This window comes from Schistocerca nitens, chromosome 12 (genome assembly GCF_023898315.1).
Source record: "Schistocerca nitens isolate TAMUIC-IGC-003100 chromosome 12, iqSchNite1.1, whole genome shotgun sequence".
NCBI lineage: Eukaryota > Metazoa > Arthropoda > Insecta > Orthoptera > Acrididae > Schistocerca > Schistocerca nitens.
Genome location: NC_064625.1, coordinates 132881536 through 132908840, shown reverse-complemented (window position 1 = coordinate 132908840; position 27305 = coordinate 132881536). Strand labels below are relative to the sequence as shown.

General features: G+C 42.9%; 1 protein-coding gene across 1 annotated transcript in view; it reads right to left on the bottom strand.

Annotated features, from left to right (window-relative positions):
- Window positions 1-14374: 14374 nt before the first annotated feature.
- The window catches only part of LOC126215051 (uncharacterized), a 38978-nt gene continuing 26047 nt past the window's right edge, over window positions 14375-27305 (bottom strand). The window contains exon 2 of the mRNA XM_049941692.1: window positions 14375-17457. Within this exon, the coding sequence (XP_049797649.1) occupies window positions 15614-17392 (1779 nt within the window). The 5' untranslated portion in view covers window positions 17393-17457 and the 3' untranslated portion in view covers window positions 14375-15613. The remainder of the gene's footprint in view (window positions 17458-27305) is intronic.

Genomic DNA, 27305 nt, shown 5'->3' with positions numbered 1-27305 from the left:
AACGGAATGGACAGTGTCTTGAAAGGAGGATATAAGATGATCATCAACAAAAGCAAAACGAGGATAATGGAATGTAGTCAAATTAAATCGGGTGATGCTGAGGGAATTAGGTTAGGAAATGAGACACTTAAAGTAGTAAAGGACTTTTGCTATTTAGGGAGTAAAGTAACTGATGATGGTCGAAGTAGAGAGGATATAAAATGTAGACTGGCAATGGCAAGGAAAGCGTTTCTGAAGAAGAGAAATTTGTCAACATCGATTATAGATTTAAGTGTCAGGAAGTCGTTTCTGAAAGTATTTGTATGGAGTGTAGCCATGTATGGAAGCGAAACATGGACGATAAATAGTTTGGACAAGAAGAGAATAGAAGCTTTCGAAATGTGGTGCTACAGAAGAATGCTGAAGATAAGGTGGGTAGATCACATAACTAATGAGGAGGTATTGAATAGGATTGGGGAGAAGAGAAGTTTGTGGCACAACTTGACTAGAAGAAGGGATCGGTTGGCAGGACATGTTTTGAGGCATCAAGGGATCACAAATTTAGCATTGGAGGCAGCGTGGAGGGTAAAAATCGTAGAGGGAGACCAAGAGATGAATACACTAAGCAGATTCAGAAGGATGTAGGTTGCAGTAGGTACTGGGAGATGAAGAAGCTTGCACAGGATAGAGTAGCATGGAGAGCTGCATCAAACCAGTCTCAGGACTGAAGACCACAACAACAACAACAACATCTACTTCGTTACAATCAATCTTGATGTTAAGTTTCCTGCTTTCCTCGTTTCTGCTGCTTCTAATTACTTTCGTCTCTCTTCGATTTACTCCATATTCTTTATTCATTAGACTGTTCATTCCATTCTGCAAATCATGTAATTCTTCTTCACTTTCACTCAGGATTGGAATGTCATCAGCGAATCTTATCACTGAAATCCTTTCACGTTACATTTTAATTCCACTCCTGAGCCTTTCTTTTATTTACATCACTGCTTCTTCAATGTAAAGATTCAACAGTAGGTGCGAAAGACTACATCCCCGTCTAACACACTTTTTAATCCGAGCGCATCGTTCTTGGTCTTCTACCCTTATTATTCCCTACTGGCTCTTGTACATATTATATATTACCCGTCTCTCCCTGCAGCTTACCCCCGTTTTTCTCAGAATTTCAAATATTCAAATATCTTGCACCATTTAGTCTTGCTTCCATTACCAACCGTAACTTCAGAATTCGCTCTCTATTGCCGTAACACGCCCTAGAGCAAAACCGATCGTCATCTAACTCACCCTTAATTTTCTTTCCATCCTTCTGTGTATTCTTCTTGTAGGTGAGTTTGATGCTTGAGCTGTTAAGCTGATTGTGCGATAATTCTCGACTTGTCAGCTCTTGAAATCTCCGAAATTGTATGCATGATATTTTTCCGAAACTCCGATGGTATGTGCCAGACTCATACACCTACACACTGAAGAGAATTATCGTTTTGTTGCCACTTCCCCCAATGATTTTAGAAATTCTAATCGAATGTTATGTATCGCTTCTGCCTTATTTGATCTCAAGTCCTGTAAAGCTCTCCTCAATTCTGATTCTGACAGTGGATCGCCGACCTCTTCTGAATCGACTCCTGTTTCTTCTTTTACCACGACAAATCTTTCACTAATAGGGGCCTTCAATACTCGTTCCACCTATCCGCTCTCTCCTTTGTATTTAACAGTGGCATTCACGTTGCACTCTTAACGTTAACACCCTCGCTTTTAATTTCACCGCAGATTGTTTTGAGTTCCCTATATGCGGAGCCAGTCCTTCCGACAATCATTTCTTTACCGATTTCTTCAAATTTTTCATGTAGCCATCTCGTGTTAGCTTCCCTGCACTTCCTGCTTATCTCATTCAGCAACTACTTATATTTCTATATTCCCGCACTTCCCTGAAGATTTTTGTATTTCCTTCTTTCATCGATCAACTGAAGTATTTCAAATGTTACCCATAGTTTCTTTGCAGTTACCTTCTTTGCACTTATGTCTTTCATTCCAGCTTACGTGATTACCCTTTTTAGAGACGTCCATTCCTCTTCAGCTGTTCTGCCTACTGAGCTGTTCCCTATTGCTGTATCTCTACCCTTGGAGAATTTCAAGCGTATCTCGCCATTCCTTAGTACTTCCGTATCCCACATCTTTGCGACTTGATTCTCGCTGACAAATCTCTTAAACTTCAGCCTACTCTTTATTGCTACTAATTGTGCTGCTCCTGGGTACGCCTTACATTCCAGTATCTGATTTCGCAATCCCTGTTTGACCATGATGTAACCTAACTGAAATATTCCCATATTTCCAAGTACACCTCCTGCTCTTGTGATTCTTGAACAAAGTATTCGCTATTACTAGTTGAAGTTTATTACAGAACTCAATTAGTCTTTCGCCCCCTCATTTCATTTCCCAAGCCCATATTTGTTCCAATCCTTTCCCTACAACTGAATTCCAGTCTCCCATAACTATTAGATTTTCATTTCCCCTTTTTTTTTTTTGTTCATCAGTCTACTGACTGGTTTGATGCGGCCCGCCACGAATTCCTTTCCTGTGCGAACGTCTTCATCTCAGAGCAGCACTTGCAACCTAAGTCCTCAATTATTTGCTTGACGTATTCCAATCTCTGTCTTCCTCTACAGTTTTTGCCCTCTACAGTTCCCTCTAGTACCACGAGAGTCATTCCCTCATGTCTTAGCAGATGTCCTATCATCCTGTCCCTTCTCCTTATCAGTGTTTTCCACATATTCCTTTCCTCTCCGATTCTGCGTAGAACCTCCTCATTATTTACCTTATCAGTCCACGTAATTTTCAACATTCGTCTATAGTACCACATCTCAAATGCTTCGATTCTCTTCTGCTCCGGTTTTCCCACAGTCCATGTTTCACTACCTTACAATGTTGCACTCCAGACGTACATCCTCAGAAATTTCTTCCTCAAATTAAGGCCGGTATTTGATATTAGTAGACTTCTCTTGGCCAGGAATGCCTTTTTTGCCATTGCGAGTCTGCTTTTGATGTCCTCCTTGCTCCGACCGTCATTGGTTATTTTACTGCCTAGGTAGCAGAATTCCTTAACTTCATTGACTTCGTGACCATCAATCCTGATGTTAAGTTTCTCGCTGTTCTCATTTCTACTACTTCTCATTACCTTCGTCTTTCTCCGATTTACTCTCAAACCACACTGTGTACTCATTAGACTGTTCATTCCGTTGAGCAGATCATTTAATTGCCGGCCGAAGTGGCCATGCGGTTAAAGGCGCTGCAGTCTGGAACCACAAGACCGCTACGGTCGCAGGTTCGAATCCTGCCTCGGGCATGGATGTTTGTGATGTTCTTAGGTTAGTTAGGTTTAACTAGTTCTAAGTTCTAGGGGACTAATGACCTCAGCAGTTGAGTCCCATAGTGCTCAGAGCCATTTGAACCATTTCATTTAATTCTTCTTCACTTTCACTCATGATAGCAATGTCATCAGCGAATCGTATCATTGATATCCTTTCACCTTGTATTTTAATTCCACTCCTGAACCTTTCTTTTATTTCCATCATTGCTTCCTCGATGTACAGATTGAAGAGTAGGGCGAAAGGCTACAGCCTTGTCTTACACCCTTCTTAATACGAGCACTTCTTTCTTGATCGTCCACTCTTATTATTCCCTCTTGGTTGTTGTACATATTGTATATGATCCGTGTCTCCCTATAGCTTAACCCTACTTTTTTCAGAATCTCGAACAGCTTGCACCATTTTATATTGTCGAACGCTTTTTCCAGGTCGACAAATCGTATGAACGTGTCTTGATTTTTCTTTAGCCTTGCTTCCATTATTAGCCGTAACGTCAGAATTGCCTCTCTCATCCCTTTACTTTTCGTAAAGCCAAACTGATCGTCACCTAGCGCATTCTCAATTTTCTTTTCCATTCTTCTGTATATTATTCTTGTAAGCAGCTTCGATGCATGAGCTGTTAAGCTGATTGTGCGATAATTCTCGCACTTGTCAGCTCTTGCCGTCTTCGGAATTGTGTGGATGATGCTTTTCCGAAAGTCAGATGGTATATCGCTAGACTCATATATTCTACACACCAACGTGAATAGTCGTTTTGTTGCCACTTCTCCGTTTACGCACCGTATTACCTTTTCAATATCCACATGTACTTTCTCTATCTCTTCATCTTCAGCTTGCGACGTTGGCCTGTATACCTCAACTATCGTTGTCAGTGTTGCTATCGAGCCGGTGAGACCATCCCTATCACTGAACTAATTAACTTTTTATACCTGGAATTCACAGCCATGTAGAACTTCATAAAAGACATCACATTTACGCCAGTGACTGTAACACTTTCTTTATTTCACGATTGCAGTTTCGGCCTTAGGCCATTATCAAGTGAAGATGTTATGGCTATTAAGCCATGTCAGCCTAAAGTGAGCTGACACATATGTTGTTGCCATTACTATTAAATACACCGGTGACACTATGTAAGAGCATCCCCAGTGTATTTAATAGTAATGACAACGACATATAAATGTGTCAGCTCATTAGGTTGATAGGCCTAATACCCATAACATCTTCACTTGATAATGGCAGAAGACCGAAACTGCAATCGTGAAATAAAGAATGTGTTACAGTCTCTGGCGTAAACATGATGTCTTTTATATCACTGAACTGTTCACAGTAACACACGCTCTGCCCTACCTTCCTATTCATAACGAATCCTACTTCAGTTATACCATTTCCCGCTGCTGATGATATTACCCTATACCCATCTGACCATAAATCCGTGTCTTCTTTCCGTTTCAGTGCACTGACCCATACCATATGTAGACTGAGCCTTTGCATTTCCATTTTCAGTTTTTGTAACTTCCCTAGCACGTTCAAGCTTCTATCAATCCACGCCCCGTCTCATTCAAGGTCATCCTCTCGTCGGTTATTCAGTCTCTTTCCCATAGTCACCTACCCCTTTGCAGTTCCCTCCCGGACATCCGGATGGGGATCTATATGGGAATCTTTTGCCACTGGAGAAATCATCGTGACACTTTTTCAATTACAGGCCACACGCCCTGCAGATACACATTACGAGGTGCATTTAAGTTCTAAGGCCTCCGATTTTTTTTCTAATTAACTACTCACCCGAAATCGATTAAACTGGCGTTACTTCTCGACGTAATCGCCCTGCAGACGTACACATTTTTCACAACGCTGACGCCATGATTCCATGGCAGCGGCGAAGGCGTCTTTAGGAGTCTGTTTTGACCGCTGGAAAATCGCTGAGGCAATAGCAGTACGGCTGGTGAATGTGCGGCCACGGAGAGTCTCTTTCATTGTTGGAAAAAGCCAAAAGTCACTAGGAGCCAGGTCAGGTGAGTAGGGAGCATGAGGAATCACTTCAAAGTTGTTATCACGAAGAAACTGTTGCGTAACATTAGCTCGATGTGCGGGTGCGTGGTCTCGGTGAAACAGCACACGCGCAGCCCTTCCCGGACGTTTTTGTTGCAGTGCAGGAAGGAATTTGTTCTTCAAAACATTTTCGTAGGATGCACCTGTTACCGTAGTGCCCTTTGCAACGCAATGGGTAAGGATTACGCCCTCGCTGTCCCAGAACATGGACACCATCATTTTTTCAGCACTGGCGGTTACCCGAAATTTTTTTGGTGGCGGTGAATCTGTGTGCTTCCATTGAGCTGACTGGCGCTTTGTTTCTGGATTGAAAAATGACATCCACGTCTCATCCATTGTCACAACCGACGAAAAGAAAGTCCCATTCGTGCTGTCGTTGCGCGTCAACATTGCTCGGCAACGTGCCACATGGGCAGCCGTGTGGTCGTCTGTCAGCATTCGTGGCATCCACCTGGATGACACTTTTCGCATTTTCAGGTCGTCATGCAGGATTGTGTGCACAGAACCCACAGAAATGCCAACTCTGGAGGCGATCTGTTCAACAGTCATTTGGCGATCCCCCAAAACAATTCTCTCCACTTTCTCGATCATGTCGTCAGACCGGCTTGTGCGAGCCCGAGGTTGTTTCGGTTTCTTGTCACACGATGTTCTGCCGTCATGAAACTGTCGCACCCACGAACGCACTTTCGACACATCCATAACTCCATCACCACATGTCTCCTTCAACTGTCGATGAATTTCAATTGGTTTCACACCACGCAAATTCAGAAAACGAATGATTGCACGCTGTTCAAGTAAGGAAAACGTCGCCATTTTAAGTATTTAAAACAGTTCTCATTCTCGCCGCTAGCGGTAAAATTCCATCTGCCGTACGGTGCTGCCATCTCTGGGATGTATTGACAATGAACGCGGCCTCATTTTAAAACAATGCGCATGTTTCTATCTCTTTCCAGTCCCGAGAAAAAAAATTGGAGGCCTTAGAACTTGAATGCACCTCGTGTGTGTCTTTAACGCAGTAGTTTCCACTGCCTTCTGCATCCTCATGCCGTTGATTATTGCCGATTCTTCCGCCGTTAGGGGCAGTTTCCCACCCCAAGGAGGACAGAGCCCGCTGTCCTCTCCTTCGCCTTCTTTGACAAGGCCGTTGGCAGAATGAAGGTGACTTCCTGCCGGCCGCGGTGGTCTAGCGGTTCTAGGCGCTCAGTCCGGAACCGCGCGACCGCTACGGTCGCAGGTTCGAATCCTGCCTCGGGCATGGATGTGCATGATGTCCTTAGGTTAGTGAGGTTTAAGTAGTTCTAAGTTCTAGGGGACTGATGACCACAGATGTTAAGTCCCATAGTGCTCAGAGCCATTTTGGTGACTTCCTGTGCCATAAGTCTTCCGCCTCCAATAACGATTTAAGCGGTGGCGGGTTTCGAACCTGCGACCGAGGATGTTTTGATCACTAATCAAATGCACTACCCCTAAACAGGAGGTACTATATCGATACAGAAGGACTTAAAAGGAAATCTGAAGAAATAAATCTTATATTACAGTATATTCTAATACTGTACCTTTTCGTCACATTGTTAATGTCAACGTGAATATGTTCTGTCGCCAGTGATTGGGACAGTGCACGATGCTTATCAATCCACGAATAATTTTCCAGAAATGACTTTTAACCGAGAAAACATTTATTATAATATTGTGAATTATGACTATATGGTGAAATAACAACAATATGTTTTATTATTTTATAACGAGTTTCCTACAAAGAATAACCACATAACAAAAGGTAATACCACTAAAAGAGTGTGTTGGCTTTGTATTGTCTGTGGAATTCTTCCTTCTTATGTTCTTCTTCTCCGCGTTGAATGAAGCGGATGACATCGAAGATAAGCACAGGTCTGTTCTTTTGAATATTGTAAAATGTAGTCAATAGTGGTCAATGGAACATATAACGTAAAATTTACAAAATGGAATTCTAGCGTACGGACTTTCAATTGTAACTAAATAACCAACTATGAATGTTTTAAATTTAGTGTACGCAGCAGTCCAGACTGTGATTTGTTTGCCGCCATTACGTGAGCGTCTGGAGCGAATATTTTAAACTGCAGAAATAATCAGACACTAATTCTTTCAATCGATATTACAATATTTGAATTCTGAGGACAAGAACCCGCAGGAATTTATTAGTTTTCTATTGTAAAAGTGAAGGTAACATTCAGTAGAACAATCCTAAACTTTACATGTGAAATAATTTTATGGCTGGTGCGTAAGATTAATTTTTCCAAAACAAATTCATCAGTGACTTATAGAAATATTTACGACACCAGTGTTGTTACTGGTAGAGGTGGTGGTGTGACATATTAGTTATTTGGTGGATACATTTTAATATCAAGTATGGAATTATTCAAACTCGTTATAGTCGGGCTCAGCAGCACATAAATAAGGATTATCAGAGTTTATTTATTTCTTTCAAATACTACTGTTATTCTTGCTGCTACATTTTCATTTGTTTTATAATAACACTTACACACCACAACAACAACAATAAACAGAACTCCAAAGCAGCCATTACAACATTCACCAGTTTGTCCATATGATTTAGCAGCCAGTGGAATTACTGACCTGTAGAACGTTTTCGGATTATACATTCACGTATAGTTTCAGTATTTACATATTCCGTAAAATAAAATTTATTTGTTCAGATTTTCTTTAGGCCTTACATTGTGGTTGTTTTTTGTATCGATATACTCGTAAAATGTCACTTATATTTGTACATCAATCGCTGTACAGCTGTAAATCCTCGCTGAGCTATGTATACTATGTGTTTAGTATTATGGTATCTGACGATGTCCCAAGAAGCTGAAAGTCAGTTCATATCGAACTTTAAATAAATATTATCGTGGAACTTTGATAATTTGAATTCAAGTTATTCATATGCCTACGTTCCTCCAAGAACCGACGGAATATTCCATAATTATTAAGAAATATTTGAATATGACTCATCTTTTTCTTTTCGTTTATGAAGTACAAAAAAACTGAGGAATAACGCTCATATTTTCACTCTGCTCAGTACAGTTCTGCACCTCACTATGCAAAAAATTGTAAATGAGCCACATTAATACACCACTGCTCACTTATAGGTCATTGTGGCCAATGGAAAAATTGAGAGAGAACGTCATTAACTGCTGACTACACAGTTGCGCGCCTTACCGATCTACATCTAACGGTTATAATTAAACTTTCCCTATTTAACACATTATAACACGGAAACTAATTACCGTAGGAGTATCAAAATTGGTAGCATTAATGTCCAGAATATGGGGCGCATGATTTCCATGCATCACAGCGCCATGGTCCAGTTTCAACTATGGCCACCAGGTGCCATCATCAGTCATCGTGGTTCACAGTCTCACACACTTGACGAGTTACAGGGCAGTTGTTGACGTGTCAACATGACCTTGGACAAAAGGAGCAGGGCATTATTGGTGAAGCACTGTTATCAAAACAACAGCAATGCTGCAGCTGCACTTCGACAATATCGCCAGCTGAAAGGATTTTGGAAGGGTCCTCTTCCTCCACCTGTTGTGCGGAGCACGATGAAGTTTGAATCAACTGCAGAACTGGGTCCCACTGCCTTGATCCCCCTCACCCCCTGGTTGCTCCACTCCTCTCCAACCCCCACCCTCTGCCGCACCTTCACTGTTGTGTCCCCCCCCACCCACCCACCCTCCATCTCTACACCCTTCATCTTCTTTCCCAGGGTGGCTTCTGTCAACTCCCCCTCCCGAGTGATGCCCTCTCTCCCTCCATTTAACCCTACTATCCACTCTGATCCTCACCCCCCCTCCTTTCCTTTGTCCTTTTCCCGGGCTCCCTTTTCCCCTCCTCCCTCTCCATCCTGTTTTTTTTCGCCTACCCTCTCTCTGCCTCCCTTCTCTCCACCGAGACCTTTTGCGTTTTCCTTCCTCTGCCTTTCCCCATTCCTTTTCAGGTCTGCCCTGCTCCCCCCTTCATCGTCCCCCAACCACGCCTTTCGTTTTTCCTGTCCTCTCCCCCCTTTTTCTTCCCCCTCATGTGTCCAGAACCCCCCTCCCATCTGCCCTTGCCTGTGGAGTGTCCTCTTTGTACTGACCTTTTAGTGCTGTGTTCCCAGTGATTATTGTGTGTTGGTGCGTCTTTTCCAAAGTGTTGCAAAATGGACATCATGCTGTCACAGGGTGCAATCTTTTATACCTCTTGCAAACAGAATCCAGACTGTCACCGTTATTTTTTTAATTGTCTGTCTACTTTTTTCCTTGTCTGCTTCCTGTGTATTTTAGTATCATCTCCCACCTATAGTTTTATGTTTTAACCTTCCACAATTTTCCGCCATTTTACATTTTATGTCACTGTTTTATCGCCTGTTTGTATTGTATCTTATCTTCTTCTATTTTAAGAATTCTGCAGGCTGAAGAGCAGCGTACTAAGCTGCTGCCAGCCCGCCCCCTTTGGGGGCGTCAAATTCCAATAGATGGGGAAAAAAAACACAACTGGGCGTCCCTCCAGGAAGAGGCCGACGACCGGTTGCACAACAGGTGGTTGATGAAATCGCTGTTGCTATGGCAGACAACGTTGCGCGCAATTCCCGATCTTCAGGCAGTGCGCATGCTGTGTCATGACAGTTGAACATCCCGTGGTCCACTGTACGGAAGGTGCTTGGAACTGTTCTCAAATGGTATCGATACAAGATCCATATCGGACAGCAGCTTGCTGTACGGAAGGTGCTTGGAACTGTTCTCAAATGGTATCGATACAAGATCCATATTGGACAGCAGCTTGCACCACAGGATGCTCAACAACGGGTCGATTTAGCTCTCCACTTTCTCGCAAGGATTGAAGTTGATGAGGGCTCGCACTGGACTGTCCTATGGACAGACGAAAGTCATTTTTGTCAGACGGGTGAGGTGAACACACAGAAGTGTGGAGGTCCTCTGTATGGTGAACCTGTCACTGTATGGTGTGCCTTCGTGGCTACGTTGGTCATTGGCCCTTTTTTTTGTTGAACAGGTTGATGCTCAAGGACCAAACACGTGCTGTTTCGCTGGCCAGCATTACTGCGATATGCAGTTTTCATGTAAGAAGGGACCCCACCACACATCGCTCGTCAAGTTCGCCTGTTTCTCCGAAACACATTTGGAGACGATCGGATTATCAGCCGACCGTTTCCAAATGCTTGGCCTGCCCGATCACCTGGTTGTGGGGCTACCTGAAGGACAGGGTTTACCAGGGGAACAGTCACACATATGCTGATCTGAAGCGCAGCATACCTACAGAGATGCTTCGCTCTGCTGTTGTGAATGAAATCCTGCTCTTTCAGACCCTTCTGGACGCTGATGGGTGTCGTACTGAGTCCCTTTCGTAGCAGTAATGGTACCGACATGACAACCACAAAGGAATTTACATGTTTTACCTACTTTTCTGCATAGTCACCGATGTTCTCAACACATTTCTCCCATCGTGGTACCAGTTTCAATGTGCACTGTTCGTAGAAGTCCGCATTAATGTTTTGACGTTCGTCGTGACGTAACCGAAGTTTTAATGTAAGCTGCAGCATTCACGGTGGACCTATGTCCAGCATAGTCCACCAATAACACACCACGTGTATCACACAACGCTTTTACAAGCACCTTCCTAGAAGACTGAGTCGCTTTGAATTTTTTTCGTACTGTGGATCCAGCACGTTTTCAGACCATAGGAGCATGCCTGTTTTCAGGCGTGTGGTGGTACAGAAAGTCGTATGCTTCTGCGGAGTAACGCGTTATGTGATCCAAGCTTGTGAACATTCACTAGCTCTAGTGGTTCTCTATCAGCTTCTTCGGCACACGAGGAGCACTTATTTTCCAAAATTTCAGCGTTTCATGAATAATGTCGTACATTACGTCATAGGAAAGGTCGAACCGCTGCGATAAAATTGGCAGTTGCACACGCCGGTCGTTCAAACTTGCTGCCTCAATGACTTCGACATTGTGAAGGTCCTAGGCGCTTCAGTCCGGAACCGCGTGGCTGCTACGGTCGCAGGTTCGAATCCTGCCTCGGGCATGGATGTGTGTGACGCCCTTGGGTTAGTTAGGTTTAAGCAGCTCTAAGTCCTGGGTGACTGATGACCTCAGATGATAAGTCCCATAGTGCTCAGAGACATTTGAACCAACCATTGTGAAGGACAGCAGCTGTTACCGACAGACCAGAAGAATGCACAAAGCCCAGGGACAGTGCTACGGTCCATACAGTAGTCCACATACTCGTGAGGCACGTGCCTCTGAATTTCACTCGGCCTGTGCCCTTTGGCCCACAAATACCGAACTACATTAGGCTGCCCTTCACAATTTGACGACAATAACATGCGCGCCATGTTTGTTTCGTAGTTCGGGCTTCTCTCGCTAGAGCTGCAAACAAAACTAAAGTACCCCCTGTTGCACACAATTCAAACTCTATCGTCATGAAATTTGAACATTCCAGCTGCAACACCAGGTGACAGAGAACTTGTTGTGCTTCACTTTCCGAACCTCCCTTGTACCTTTTGGGGGACGTGCTTCAACATACCTGCGTTTACGATTTACTTAGCAAATTTTACTTATTTAAATGTCGTTGTTGATGAAATGCCTAAACTATGGCATCTCTTCATATTGCAGCATATTCGCAGTCCTGAGTGAGCTTAAATGCTTTTGTAAATACTGCTGAGCATTACTGAAATCTGTTCGACCTTTTTTTAGCCAAAAGTAATGATGGCATCATTTATGAAATTAATATTCTTTTGTTGTTTGTTCACAAAATTCAAACGTGATCGTTACTCTAACGTCGGCAACAAAACCAGATCTTCTGAGTGTAGAACTACTAAACCATATTTCATCACGATTCAGAGTTAACTATTTAGGCACATCCATGATCATGAGCCGGTACTTAAGACTTTTGGGTGCCAGTTTCGTTCAAGGCGCCAGTCAATTTGATCACTTTGCCAGTTCTTGCTAATTGTAAAATTTGGCGATTGTTATTAGTGCTCTACTCCAGAAGATTTTGATTTATCAGTTTTTATGAAGCCAGTTTCTAAATCTCTGCATTGCTACACTCCCTTTGCGAGGTTTTTCTTGTAAATAAACTAGTCTAATAGTTCACTAAACGTTCTCGGTCACAACCGAAGCCAGCCTCTCCCTCTCCATCCAAAATACCTGGCCACTTAAGTGCTGGTAAGTACATTGATAATGCTACTGGTGTGTTTCAGTTGTAATCTGTAACATATTTCATTAATTAAAGCAGAATAATGAGAATATTCAGTTCGAATGCCTCATTCCTTTGAAATAAGTCTACAAGATGACCTTGTGTGAACACTGCACAGTAATGTCTTTCATTGTTGTGAAACAGAGTTACCAAAAAATACTATGGCCGCAAGAGGTTAATGAGTGTAAATACGGCAAACGTACTTATGTATTCATTTGTTTCAATCTTAGACTAATAAACAAGAGGAGAACAGAAATTTCTAAACTTAACTACTATAGCAAGACAATAATTTGTTCCTTCCAACTGAACTATTCCGTAATAGCTACATTTCGCCCTAATCTCTAGCTCATCTTAATGTGCTGATTATTAGTACCTCATTTTCGGCCGGTGACATAATACTGTTTTCCTTCAATTACCAGGGAGTGTCTGCCGAACGGTGCTTTGAAAACAGCTACAGGCTGATACCTCTGCTGGTGTCTTACTCTGCTTGATGTATCTAGAGTGGAAGCTTATTCACCTGAGGAACAAGTAGGAATGAAGGCAAACTGATACATCAGTGAAGTCCTTTTCGCAATTTTCACTAGTTATTTAATTCACCTCCCATTCCTACCTCGTATGGATTATTGAATACCAAGTTTTCTTCTTGTTTGTTAAGTTTGCTCCGTGTAACTTGATTGATATTTTAAAAATTTCGTGAATTATAACATTTTTATGACACACCATTAATGTTAGTTGCTGAACTTACCTTGTTGAGAAGCTCAATAATCTATATCTTCTGACTGATATACTTAAGTTCTCTCTCTATTCATATTTTCTTTAACTGTTGTTATGTTCCTTCTTCTGAATATATAATACTGTGTTTCTCAAGCATGAGAGACAGTGTATTTATAGAGAACCATTTAATAAATGTTTGATAAACGTACTGCAAAATTTTCCTGTTGGTGTTCTATTCTGCTTTGTGTATGTTAAGTGGAACCTCATTCACATAAGCAATTAGTAGGAATGGAAGCAAAACCAAAACTTACTGAACTCCTGTTTGTAGTTCTCGCTACTTATTGATTTTGCCTATCCTTCCTATCTTGTATGCATTACTTAATACCACCTTTTCTTCTTGTTTGTTAAGCTTGATCCAGACCAGTCAAATGCAATACCATTACTCTCATAAAATGTTAACAATTCAATTAAAATCTACAAAAACATTTTGGACAGATAAAGAAACTGGTGTTTGAGTTTGAGGCTCGTAATACGCACTGTGTAAATATGTGGACGTTAACATCACCAAATGGCTGTACTTTACTAGCTGACATATGTTAGGTACATGATGCAACAAAAACCCCAAACTTTCACTTAGGTTAAGACTAGGTGGTCGTATCTCATTCAGCATACATTGTGGTTGATTGTTTCTCTGCCATTATTGCTTTTCCATTGTTTTAATTTTTTCTAACAACTGTTACGCCTTCGTGATGTTCTCTGTCTTATTGTACCCATAAGTATGTATTTCATAAAGATTTCATTCTCCCCAAATTATTTTAAATTCTTTTTTCATGAAATGTTTTCATCGTTTTAACAAGTTGAGTATGGGATTCTGAAGCCAAAAAAAAAAGTAACCTGCATAAAAGATTGGATTACAATTTTCTGTTGAAGTTCAAGTAAAATATTTAACTGTTTTCATGCCTTTATTCACTAAGATACAAAAAAGTTATGAAAATGCCATTGTAAAATTCACAAAAGAAAATTCAACTTCAGAGACAAAAGAGAACTTAAGGGACACTAGGGAAAAACATGTTACATACTGCACTAAAGTATTCCAAAAATATTAATGCAATCATCCTGCTACAAAAATATTTCAAAAGTACAAACTTTTCAGTGAAATCTTTTTGCACAGATGTTTGTTGACACCACAGTCAATATTTTAGAATAATTTTTTAGATTCGCTTAAAAAAGACAGCTACGGCGATTATAATGGTAGAATTCGATGTAAATGTATATAAAAATATTAATATTTTTATATGCTCACCCCATAGTCATGATTCACCAGACCTCCTGACTACAGCTATGATTAGTTTCATCACCATAGGACGCTAATTGCCCTTAAGACACGAGAATGATTATGTAAATCCTAACTGACTTGACAGTTGCACTTTTTAATATTTTTATGTTTAGCCAGGGATCAAGATAATATATACAGCGAAAGGTGAATCTCGAGATGCACTGGTGACTTTACCATGCTAATTTGGATTTTGCGGAGTGTAGTGTATATTGATTTTCATGTTTGTACACTGCAATTTCTTGGCTATGTTGCTTAGCTTTCCTGATTCACGAAAGCTGTTACTCCAATTCCAATTTAGTTTCATTGCTACACAAAACTCCAGCATAGCATTCAATATAATCCAATAAATAAAACAAGTGAACAAAGTATATGACCCTCAGCTAGAATACAACAGTCGCAAGAGACGAACTGGGATGCAAAAATTTTGAGAAAACAATGTGGTATTCGGAATTGCCAGAATTCCTTGACTAGACCTTGTACCCAAGCTGTCATGACAACATTAAGCTTAAGTACAACATTATAATCAATCATGTACTATTGTGATGTTACCAACAGTTGATTTTAGGAACTGTCTTTTGGTAAGGCTATATTCATATGTCATTTTTAAAATGAGTTACATTTATGGCCTGCAAATTTATGTTCCCAATGTTCAAGATTGCCAACACAGCTTTGTACAGCAACTCCTTGCAAGAGTAAGCACAAAGAACTTACCACAGCAATTTTATGTTCCTAGTGCTCTGGAGAATGAGGAGAGGAAACACCTAAGGATACTTAATATGATGTTAATGTGCAACCTAATAAGTAAATAGGTTGAAGCAGTAGAGTCAATGATATTCGAAAGATATTAATGGGCTTAAGTCTCTTCTGGCCATTTTGGAAATATGAGACAGTTCATATTAGCTGAAGGTACCACTTTGCGTTAATCTATGATCTTCCTCATAATATAATTGAATGTCTGTGTACCTGAACTGCTCCATGCAACGACATCCCTTGGATCAGAAGCGTTTTGCGACTTCCTGTAGATGTGATGAAATAATCTGCCATCGAAGTAGGCGTCCAGGTGGCAGTCAGCTGGTCGTGGGAAGGACAAACCACACGCTCCAGCAACGTCCAACACGTGGAGTACAGTGCGCACAAACAGAGTGGCTAAGTAGATGGCGCGTTCGGTCGGGAGTCTCACGTCAAGTCTCGACAGATCGTGGGCAGAGTAACTTTTGACAGACAAAGCGACAGTCACGAAGGTCTTGACCTCGTCCCTTGTTAGGACTTTAGCCTCGTGGTACAAGAAGCAGAGTGCCGCTGCAGGAACCACCAGGTACTGGGGAGACAGTGAACAGAGAGCAGACAGGTCTTTCGTTGGAGATATCACCCAACTGAAGATACGCCAACGGGTATCCTCCGCACCTGACCACAGTTCTACGAGCCCTGGGTGGTGAATGCCCTCTGGCAGTCGTTTCTGTACCTCAACCGTCTCACGGTGTAGCTCTCCTAACCCTGTCGGTATGTACTCGGTCACTCGGAATGGCCCGCTGCCGCTTTCCCATAGGAGCACCGTGTACATTCTCTGTAGCATCTCCCGCACCACCAGACCAGTTGGAGGGGAGGTTGAGCAACTTACAGACAGATCCTCGAGGACGTCACCAGCTCTCATGAGGCGGCACTTCATCACTGTATACACGTAGCCAGGAATCTCGCACGACACGTGTTTGGCCTCAATTTCTTGGAGCACTGCATCCCATCTGGAGACATTTCGAGTTGTCGCCGGCCCGATCTCTTCATACTTGTAGCTGTCAACACTTTTTTCGACCAGTTCGAGGCCTTTTCTCCAATCGCCGCCGAAAGCGAGCTCACACATTCTCCTCAGATCACCCCGAGGCGGTCTCCTCAACAGCTCTGCTACGAGCTCAGCTACTTGTCTGTGCCTGTAGGTCTGCCTCAGTTTTCGATGTGCCTCTTGTAAAGCCTCCCTTCTGACGATGTCGTTGCCCATAAAGGACGCTAACACTGGGAGGTCGTCCACCTCTATACCGAGGTGCCTGGCGAGATCAGTGGACCGGAAACGCCATCCCGTCACTCTCTGCCCCAGTCGCAGGTTGGAAAAAGTGAACAGGCACGGTACATTGGGATATATCAGGAAGTCTGAATCGTTGGACAGTACACCAATGCAGCACCTATCGCTGGCTGCAAACTTCGCCAGTTCAGTGTCGCAGTCATTAGTGGACAAACGTACCTCGCAGTCAAGATGCTTGGAGGAGCCAAGGTGCTTGAAGGTGACTGTTGCTAAAGGTACCACAGCTTCTGGTAAGAACCTGCACCCTACAAACCCATTCTCGCGGGATTGCATTGCCCGCAATTTAGCAAATATCTTGCTGATTTCCTTTGCCTTATCCGCTCTCCTCTTCACCCACGTCAAAATTTTCTCCTCGACTGGAAGGCCATCGAAGAAGAAAGACAGCTTAATGCCCATGCCGTGGAACCGTTCGACGAACTGCTCACAGCTTTCCCGAAACTCCTTATACTGTCCACCATGAAGAGAGTCCATGTTTGCATACAAGTACCAAGCACACTGCGATCCGTCTACGGCAATCACAGGCTGCCCGACGTTACTGCTCCTGAAGTCGTTGGCGACTGCCTGGATGTCCACCTCCTGGTAGAGGCGATGGTCTTTGGCGTACTTTGACAGACCGTCGACGCCCATGCTGGAGACTCAGGTTCTCGCAGGTGGCAGGAGTGGAGAGGAGAAACGTGGCGGTCGCCCAGTTCCTGTTGACAATTTTACACGAATGATTAAGTGTGAAATTCTCAAACCAATAAAAACATTACCATAAAATAGCATTAACAAACAAATGTAGCACAACAGTGTGCTGGTTAATTAGTACAAGGATGTAGGATCCACACTGGGATGACAAAATTCATGGGATAGCGACATGCACGTATACAGATGACAGTAGTATCGCGTGTTGTTGTTGTGGTCTTCAGTCCAGAGACTGGTTTGATGCTGCTCTCCATGCTACTCTATCCTGTGCAGGCTGATTCATCTCCCAGCATCTACTGCAACCTACACCCTTCTGAACCCCCTTAGTGCATTCATCTCTTGATCTCCCTCTACGATTTTAACCACCACACTGCCCTCCAGTACTGAACTGGTGAACCCTCGATGCCTCATAACATGTCCTACCAACCGCTCCCTTCTTCTACTCAAGTTGTGCCACAAACTCCTCTTCTCCCCAATTCAATTCAACACCTCCTCATTTGTCATGTGATCTACCCATCTCATTTTCAGCATTCTTCTGTAGACCCACATTTCTAAAGCTCCTATTCTCTTCTTGTCCAAACTGTTTATCGTCAATGTTTCACTTCCATACGTCGCTACACTCCATACAAATACTTTCAGAAACGACATCCTGACACTTAAATCTATACTCGATATTAACAAATTTCTCTTCTTCAGAAACGCTTTCCTTGCCATTGCCGGTCTACATTTTGCATCCTCTCTACTTCGACCATCATCAGTTATTTCGCTCCCCAAATAGCAAAACTCCTTTACTACTTGAAGTGTCTCATTTCCTAATCTAATTCCCTCAGCACCACCCGACTTAATTCGATTACATTCCATTATCCTCGTTTTGCTTTGTTGAAGATCATCTTACATCCTCCTTTCAAGACACTGTCCATTCCGTTCAACTGCTCTTCCAAGTCCTTTGCTGTCTCTGACAGAATTACAATGTCATCGGCGAACCTCGAAGTTTTTATTTCTTCTCCATGGATTTTAATACCTACTCCAAATTTTTCTTTTGTTTCCTTTACTGCTTGCTCAGTATACAGATTGACTAACATCGGGGAGAGGCTACAATACTGTCTCACTCCCTTCCCAACCACTGCTTCCCTTTCATGCCCCTCGACTCTTATTACTGCCATTTGGTTTCTGTACAAGTTGTAAATAGCCTTTCGCTCCCTGTATTTTACCCCTGCCACCTTTAGAATTTGAAAGAGAGTATTCCAGTCAACATTGTCAAAAGCATTCTCTAAGTCTACAATTGCTAGAAACGTTGGTTTGCCTTTCCGTAATCTATCTTCTAACAAGGGAACCTCCCCATCGCACCCCCTCAGATTTAGTTATAAGTTGGCACAGTGGATAGGCCTTGAAAAACTGAACACAGATCAATTGAGAAAACAGGAAGAAGTTGCGTGGAACTGTGAAAAAATAAGCAAAATATACAAACTGAGTAATTCATGGGAAGATAGGCGACATCAAGGACTCTAAAAACACAGGAGCGCCGTGGTCTCGTGGTGACGTGAGCAGCTGCGGAATGAGAGGTCCTTGGTTCAAATCCTCCATCGAGTGAAAAGTTCAATTTTTTTATTTTCAGTTTATGTGACAAACTATTGTGTTTTCATCACTTTTTTGGGAGTGATTATCACATCCACAAGAAAACCTAAATCGGGCAAGGTAGAAGAATCTTTTTACCCATTCGCCAAGTGTACAAGTTAGGTGGGTGGACAACATATTCCTGTCATGTGACGCACATGCCGTTACCAGTGTCGTATAGAATATATCAGATGTGTTTTCCTGTGGAGGAATCGGTTGACCTATGACCTTGCGATCAAATGTTTTCGGTTCCCACTGGAGAGGCACGTCCTTTCGTCTACTAATCGCACGGTTTTGCGATGCGATTGCAAGACACAGACACTAAACTTATTACAGTGAACAGAGACGTCAATAAACGAACGGACAGATAATAACGATTTAAAAATAAAGAAAGTAAAATTCTCATTGGAGGGAAGACTTGAACCAAGGACCTTTCGTTCTGCAGCTGCTCACGCTACCACGAGTCCACAGCGCTCCTGAGCTGACATTGTCCATGATGTTGCCTATGTGGCCCATGAACTACTCAGTTTGTATATTTTGCTTATTTTTTCACAGTTCCACGCAACTTCTTCCTGTTTTCTCAATTGATCTGTGTTCAGTTTATCAAGGCCTACCCACTGTGCCAACTTATAACTAAATCTGAGGGGGGTGCGAGGGGGAGGTTCCCTTGTAAGATGAGTCGTAGGGTCAGTATTGCCTCACCTGTTCCAACATTTCTACGGAATCCAAACCGATCTTCCCAGAGGTCAGCTTCTACCAGTTTTTCCATTCGCCAGTAAAGAATTCGCGTTAGTATTTGCAGCCGTGACTTAGTTTATGATAGTTGGGTAATTTTCACATCTGTCAACAGCTGATTTTCTCGGGATTGGAATTATTATGTTCTTCTTGAAGTCTGAGGGTATTTCACCTGTCTCATACATCTTGCTCACCAGATGGCAGAGTTTCGTCAGGGCTGGCTCTCCCAATAGTAGTGCATATACACGATTTAAAACGATAATACATTGGCAGAGCTGTCTTCTGCACTTAGGTGATGGAAGTCGTTACGGAATTTTGAGATTCACAGTGTGAAGAGCGTGCCGAAAATACCATTTTTACTTCATTATCTATCACCACAGACAAGGCGGTGGCCGATGACCTTCACTTAAGGGGATTTTTCTTCAAAAACTCGACTTTTCAAAAATATTATTTTCTTGATCTACACTGTTTAATCTATGTTGTGTGTGAATATTATCGTGATAGCAGCTTTGGGAATGCCTTTAAACTGTTATACAGATTAACTCTGCACCGGCAGCCATTACCACCTTCTCCGACGTTTGGGAAACTGCTTACTTCAGTGAAATTTTTGTCAGTGTGAAGCCTATTGTCTTTCGGTATCTTTGGCTGACATCTGTATCTCTAGCTGACATCTGAAAACTTTGGGTAGCATTCAAATCGCGCTAGGTGAGGAGAACCCTACGTCATAGTGACGTAATGCTACATTATAATGTCGTAAATAACCTAAATTGACTACATCAGTACGTATATCGATCTTTGCTGTTGTACCGATAACGTCAAAGCTAAATGCAGATACATGTGTACAAAGGAAGTGACAGGAGTTTTGTGATATGCTCATCCCAGTGGGATGAATCATTAAATGTAATCCCAACATTTAGCGATGTTATTTTGTGCTTCATATACCACAGCATCATCTGCAAAGAGCCTCAGTGAACTTCCGATGAGATCCACAAGGTCATTTACGTAAATTGTGAATAGCAACGGTCCTACAACACTCCCCTGCGGCACACGTGAAATCACTCTTACTTCGGAAGACTTCTCTCCACTGAGAATGACATGCTGCGTTCTGTTATCTAGGAACTCTTCAATCCAATCACACAATTGGTCTGATAGTCCATATGCTCTTACTTTGTTCATTAAACGACTGTGGGGAACTGTATCGAACGCCTTGCGGAAGTCAAGAAACACGGCATCTGCCTGTGAACCCGTGTCTATGGCCCTCTGGGTCTCGTGGACGAATAGCGCGAGCTGGGTTTCACACGACCGTCTTTTTCGAAACCCTTGACGTTATCGGTACAACTGCAAAGATCTGTATACGTACTCATTTAGTCGATTTAGGTTATTTACGTCACGATGACGTAGCGTTACGTCATTATGACGTAGGGTTCTCCTCACCTAGCGTGAGATGAATGCTACCCCTGTTGTGATGTGGCGGTTGTTTCAGCGGAGGGAGGGTTGTGGCCGGACTCGCTACGAGGAAGGACGTGTTCGCGGGGACGAATGAGGAAAACACGCTGGCTCGGACAGCAGCGGCGCGGCCGGTCTGCCTTGCACTGAGGGTCGCGAGTTTGTGGAGGACCCGCCTGAAGTCAACTCCGGGTGTTACTCGTCGCATTGTTTCGGTGCCTATTTTCTCGGAGAGGCCCATCCCTCGAGACCATCTCCAACAACTCTCTCCATCGAAGGTGTAAGTGGTTTTGGTGCCTCCGTTTCGCGGAACCATTTGCGTTCCAGCGAGTGTACTTGTTTGCTCGTGTTGCTGAAGTAAGAGCAGCCGGCAAGGTGGGGAAAGTGTTTGACTCGGTGCCCCAATGCTGACTCCTAACTAAGGTACGAGCATATGGGATTGGTTCCCAAGTACGTGAGTGGCTCGAAGACTTGTTAAGTAATAGAAAAAATGGTTGGCTCTGAGCACTATGGGACTTAACATCTATGGTCATCAGTCCCCTAGAACTTAGAACTACTTAAACCTAACTAACCTAAGGACATCACACAACACCCAGTCATCACGAGGCAGAGAAAATCCCTGACCCCGCCGGGAATCGAACCCGGGGGAACCTGGGCTTAAGTAATAGAACCCAGTACGTTGTCCTCGATGGTGAGTGTTCATCGGAGGTGAGGGTATCATCTGGAGTGCCCCAGGGAAGTGTGGTAGGTCCACTGTTGTTTTCTATCTACATACATGATCTTTTGGATAGGGTGGATAGCAATGTGCGGCTGTTTGCTAATGATGCTGTGGCGTACAGGAAGGTGTCGTCGTTGAGTGACTGTAGGAGAATACAAGATGACTTGGACATGATTTGTGATTGGTGTAAAGAATGGCAGATAACTCTAAATATAGATAAATGTAAATTAATGCAGATGAATAGGAAAAAGAATCCCGTAATATTTGAATACTCCATTAGTAGTGTAGCGCGTGACACAGTCACGTCGATTAAATTTTTGGGCGTAACATTGCAGAGCGATATGAAGTGGGACAAGCATGTAACGGCAGTTGTGGGGAAGGTGGATGCTCGTCTTCGGGTCATTGGTAGAATTTTGGGAAGATCTGGTTCATCTGCAAAGGAGACCGCTTATAAAACACTAATACGACCTATTCTTGAGTACCGCTCGATCCCTATCAGGTCATATTGAGGGAGGACATAGAAGCAATTCAGAGGCGGGCTGCTAGATTTGTTACTGGTAGGTTTGATCATAACGCGAGTGTTATGGAAATGCTTCAGGAACTCTAGAGGAAAGAAGGCGTTCTTTTCGTGAATCGCTACTGAGGAAATTTAGAAAACCAGCATCTGAGGCTGACTGCAGTACAATTTTACTCCTGCCAACTTACATTTTGCGGAAAGACCACAAAGATAAGATAAGAGAGATTAAGGCTCGTACAGAGGTATATAGGCAGCCATTTTTCCCTCGCTCTATTTGGGAGTGGAACAGGGAGAGAAGATGCTAGTTGTGGTACTAGGTACCCTCCGCCACGCGCCGTATGGTGGATTGCGGAGTATGTATGTAGATGTAGAAGGTGTGTGACCACATGGAGACCAGCAGTCACTACCTCATTTAAAATATCAGTGATCCCAAAAGATGTAGTAACTGTAAAGTATTCAAGACAGTAGGTCATAGTAATTTTCTGGATGTCAAGCTTACACAATTGATAGCTACATCGCGGACCTATGCAACGAAATTAAAGTGCACAACCTGGTATCTTTGTGAAGTTCTGCATTTGAATAACATGATGTCTTGAAATTATTTCCATTTCATGTTTCTACACACTGTCAGCCTTAAATCATATATATGTTGTTGTGTACATAGTTCCTTGTAGTCAGCGCGTACATAACTTTCCCACTAGAGCGCGCCCCGCTAAGCACAACAGCGCAGGCGTAGCGCTCGTCTGTCCCTGCACGAGATGGCGCTTGGACCAAATTCTGCTTCCGCCGATCCGCGGATTAATATGTAACGCAGCCAATGAGATTGCTGCTAACGTAGAACCTTTTCTCCTCGCGGATCACACTCGCGCGGTGATACCTGAATGCGCGAGGTATTATAACGCGTGTACAGACCTCCGATTATACAGTCTGCATTTGTCTGCACCAGTCTGTACGAGTCTGCATTAGTCTGTACCAGTCTATAGTCAAGTTTCAGTCTGCGCCTAATAAGATTATCATATTCCTGTACATAGCCATGAAGAGAAATGTATAGACACTTTGTCAAGTATCAGAGATATGTGAGAATAAGATTAACGTACCAATACCAAAGGAACTTCAGATTGTCAATTGTAAATAGCCTCCAGAATCAAGTTATGTTTATTCCTGTTATTATTTTAATAAATGTGTGTGAAAATTAATCAAGTTCTGTTTAAAGTTGGTCACCGTCAATCTGCTACTCTAAGCGTGCAAGTGGCATTTCTGTCGTCTGACCTAACAGCAGAAGATAAACACGCCACGATAAGACCACGAGACATATTGCTGACACTCGCCTACTTCGTTAGAGCGACAAGTCAAATAATCTGATGGTGTGTGATTGCTAAAAGGAATTCCTAAACTTCGATTACACGATAAATTAGCCAAATCTAAATGCCTTAAATTCAACTAAATATCTGGGAATTACAATGACAAACAACTTAAACTGTAAGGAACACATAGAAAATGTTGGGGGAAGGCTAAGGAAATCCTGCGTTTAATTCGCATCTACTAAAGAGACTGCTTATGCTGTACTTGTCCGTCGTCTTTTAGAGTACTGCTGCGCGGTGTGGGACCCTTACCAGATAGGACTGACGGAATACATCGATGAAGTACAAAGAAGGGCAGCACGTTTTGTATTATTCCGAAGTAGGGGAGAGAGTGTTACTGACATGATGCAGGATTTAGCGTGGACATCATTGAAACAACGGCGTATATCGTAGCGGCGTAATCTTTTCACGGAATTTCAATCACCAACTCTCTCCTCCGAATGCGAAAATATTTGGTTGGCGCCGAACTACGGAGGGAGAAATGACCACCAGAATAAAGTAAGGAAATCAGAGCTCGCACGGAAAGATATATGTGTCCGTTTTCTCCGCGTTCCGTACGAGATTGCTTTAACAGAGAATTTTTTTGAAAGTGGTTCGATGAATCCTTCGCCAGGCAGTTATATTTGATTTGCTGAGTATCCATGTAGATGCCGATACTTAAGTAATGACTTCTATTAACATGGGTTCTGTGTTGAATCCAGTTTCTTAGATTTCCACAAGGCTTTTTACATCGTTCCTCACTATGGACTTCTAATGAAATTGCGTGCCTGCCGGGTATCGTCTCAGTTATGTGACTAGATTCGTGATTTCCTACCTGAGAGGTTACCGCGCGAATGAGGTGGCAGTCATTAAAACAATGCAGTTTTTCGTTGCGGCAGTATATCCTCAAGAAATTTCAGTCACCGACTTGCTCCTTCGAATGATAAAATATCCTTTTGGCGTCTGTCTGCATAGGGGGAATGGTCATGATAAAATAAGAGACATGAGAACTCGTACGCAAAGCTGTAAGAGTTTGTTTTTCCTTTAAGGTAGAGTAATTGGTTGAAGGTGGTAAATGAATGTAAATGTCGTGTGACTAGGTCCTCCCGTCCGATAAACAGTTCGCCAGGTGCAAGTCTTTCGATTTGACGCCACTTCGGCGATTTGCGCGTCGATGGGGATGAAATGAAGATGATTAGGACAACACAACACCCAGTCCCTGAGCGGAGAAAAATCTCCGACGCAGCCGGGAATCGAACCCGGGCCCTTAGGATCTTAGGATTTACATTCTGTCGCGTTGACCACTTTTTTTATCTCATTTTGTTCGTTATGGTTCGTTGCAATTGTTCGTGGCGGACGTCCCCTGACGCCCATTGAAGTTCGTTATTGATCCATTTACTCACTCTTTTTTTTTTACAGACGGCAGCTAACCCTCTGACCGAACACGCTGAGCTACCGTACCGGTAAACCACTCAGCTACCGGGGACGGACGTTGAATGTGGTTTGATTACCACTCTACCAAGCACTTAATTGTGCTTTGGGGAGTAATCACGTAGATGTAGGTGGAGAAAAAAGAATATTCCGTGCGATCTCTGATTTCTCTCATTACGGTGGTCATCTCCCCCCTTTTAAATGGGAGTCAAGAAAAGATATTAGCATTCGTAGGAGAAACTTCATTATCAACATTTCATGAAAAAATATGGTGGTATTGAACCACGACTGTGTCTTAATGATTGCCACCCAAACTCGTCTTATCATATCTGCGACCCCCTCTCTCCGCTATTTCGCTATAGTACAACACGAGCTAGCCTTCCGAGTTTTTTCGACGTGCTGCGTCAGTCCTATCTGATGTAGATCCCACACTGCACAGAAATACTCCAGGAGAGAACGAACATGCCTAGTCTCTTCAGTGGATCTGCCGCCTCTTCTGAGGACTGCGCCAACAAAACGCAGTGTTTGGTTTGCCCCTCCCATATCATTTTCTTTGTCATAATTTCAATTAACGTTGTTCGCAATAATAATCCCAAGTACGGTATTTAGTTCAAATGACAACCTTTAAATTACTGTGAGTCATCATGTAACAAAAAAATTTAGCTGACTTTTTTGTACTATTCATGCAATTTTTATTGCTTAGCATTACCTGCCACTTTTCACACGACACAGATATCCTATGCAAGTAATTTCGTAATTCGCTTAGATCTTCTGATGGCGTTACTAGACACGTGACTACATCATTCGGAAACAATGAAGAACGCCCCACGGATTGTTTGCCAAATCGTTTATGTAGATCAGGAACACATCATTCGATGATTCTGCGTCAGTTACTATAGAATGTGTGATTTCTGACAGGAAATCAGGAATTCAGTCGCACAACTGAGACAATAATACGCGGACTTTGATTAGAAGCCGCTTATGAGCAGGGTTGTCAAAAGCCTTTTGGTAATTTAGAAATATACAGGCTGTAACAGGGTGTTGGAAAAAGATACGGCCAAACTTTCAGGAAACATTCCTCACACAAAAATAAAGAAAAGATGTTATGTGTACATGGGTCCTGAAACGCTTAATTTCCATGTTAGAGCTCATTTTAGTTTCGTCAGTATGGACTGTGCTTCCTCGATTCACCGCCATAATTTCATACTGGATACTCTACCTGTGCTACTAGAACATGTGCCTTTACAAGTAGCCCACAACATGTGGTTCATGCACGATGGAGCTCCTGCACATTTCAGTCGAAGTGTTCGTACGCTTCTCAACAACAGATTCGGTGACCGATGGATTGGTAGAGGCGGACCAATTCCATGGCCTCCACGCTCTGACCTCAACCCTCTTGACTTTCATTTGTGGGGGCATTTGAAAGCTCTTGTCTACGCAACCCCGGTACCAAATGTAGAGACTCTTCGTGCTCGTATTGTGGACGGCTGTGATACAATACGCCAATCTCCAGGGCTGAATTAGCGCATCAGGGATTCCATGCGACGGAGGGTGGATGCATGTATCCTCGCTAACGGAGGACATTTTGAATATTTCCTGTAACAAAGTGTTTGAAGTTACGCTGGTACGTTCTGTTGCTGTGTGTTTCCATTCCATGATTAATGTGATTTGAAGAGAAGTAATGAAATGAGCTCTAACATGGAAAGTAAGCGTTTCTGGACACATGTCCACATAATACACTCCTGGAAATTGAAATAAGAACACCGTGAATTCATTGTCCCAGGAAGGGGAAACTTTATTGACACATTCCTGGGGTCAGATACATCACATGATCACACTGACAGAACCACAGGCACATAGACACAGGCAACAGAGCAAGCACAATGTCGGCACTAGTACAGTGTATATCCACCTTTCGCAGCAATGCAGGCTGCTTTTCTCCCATGCAGACGATCGTAGAGATGCTGGATGTAGTCCTGTGGAACGGCTTGCCATGCCATTTCCACCTGGCGCCTCAGTTGGACCAGCGTTCGTGCTGGACGTGCAGACCGCGTG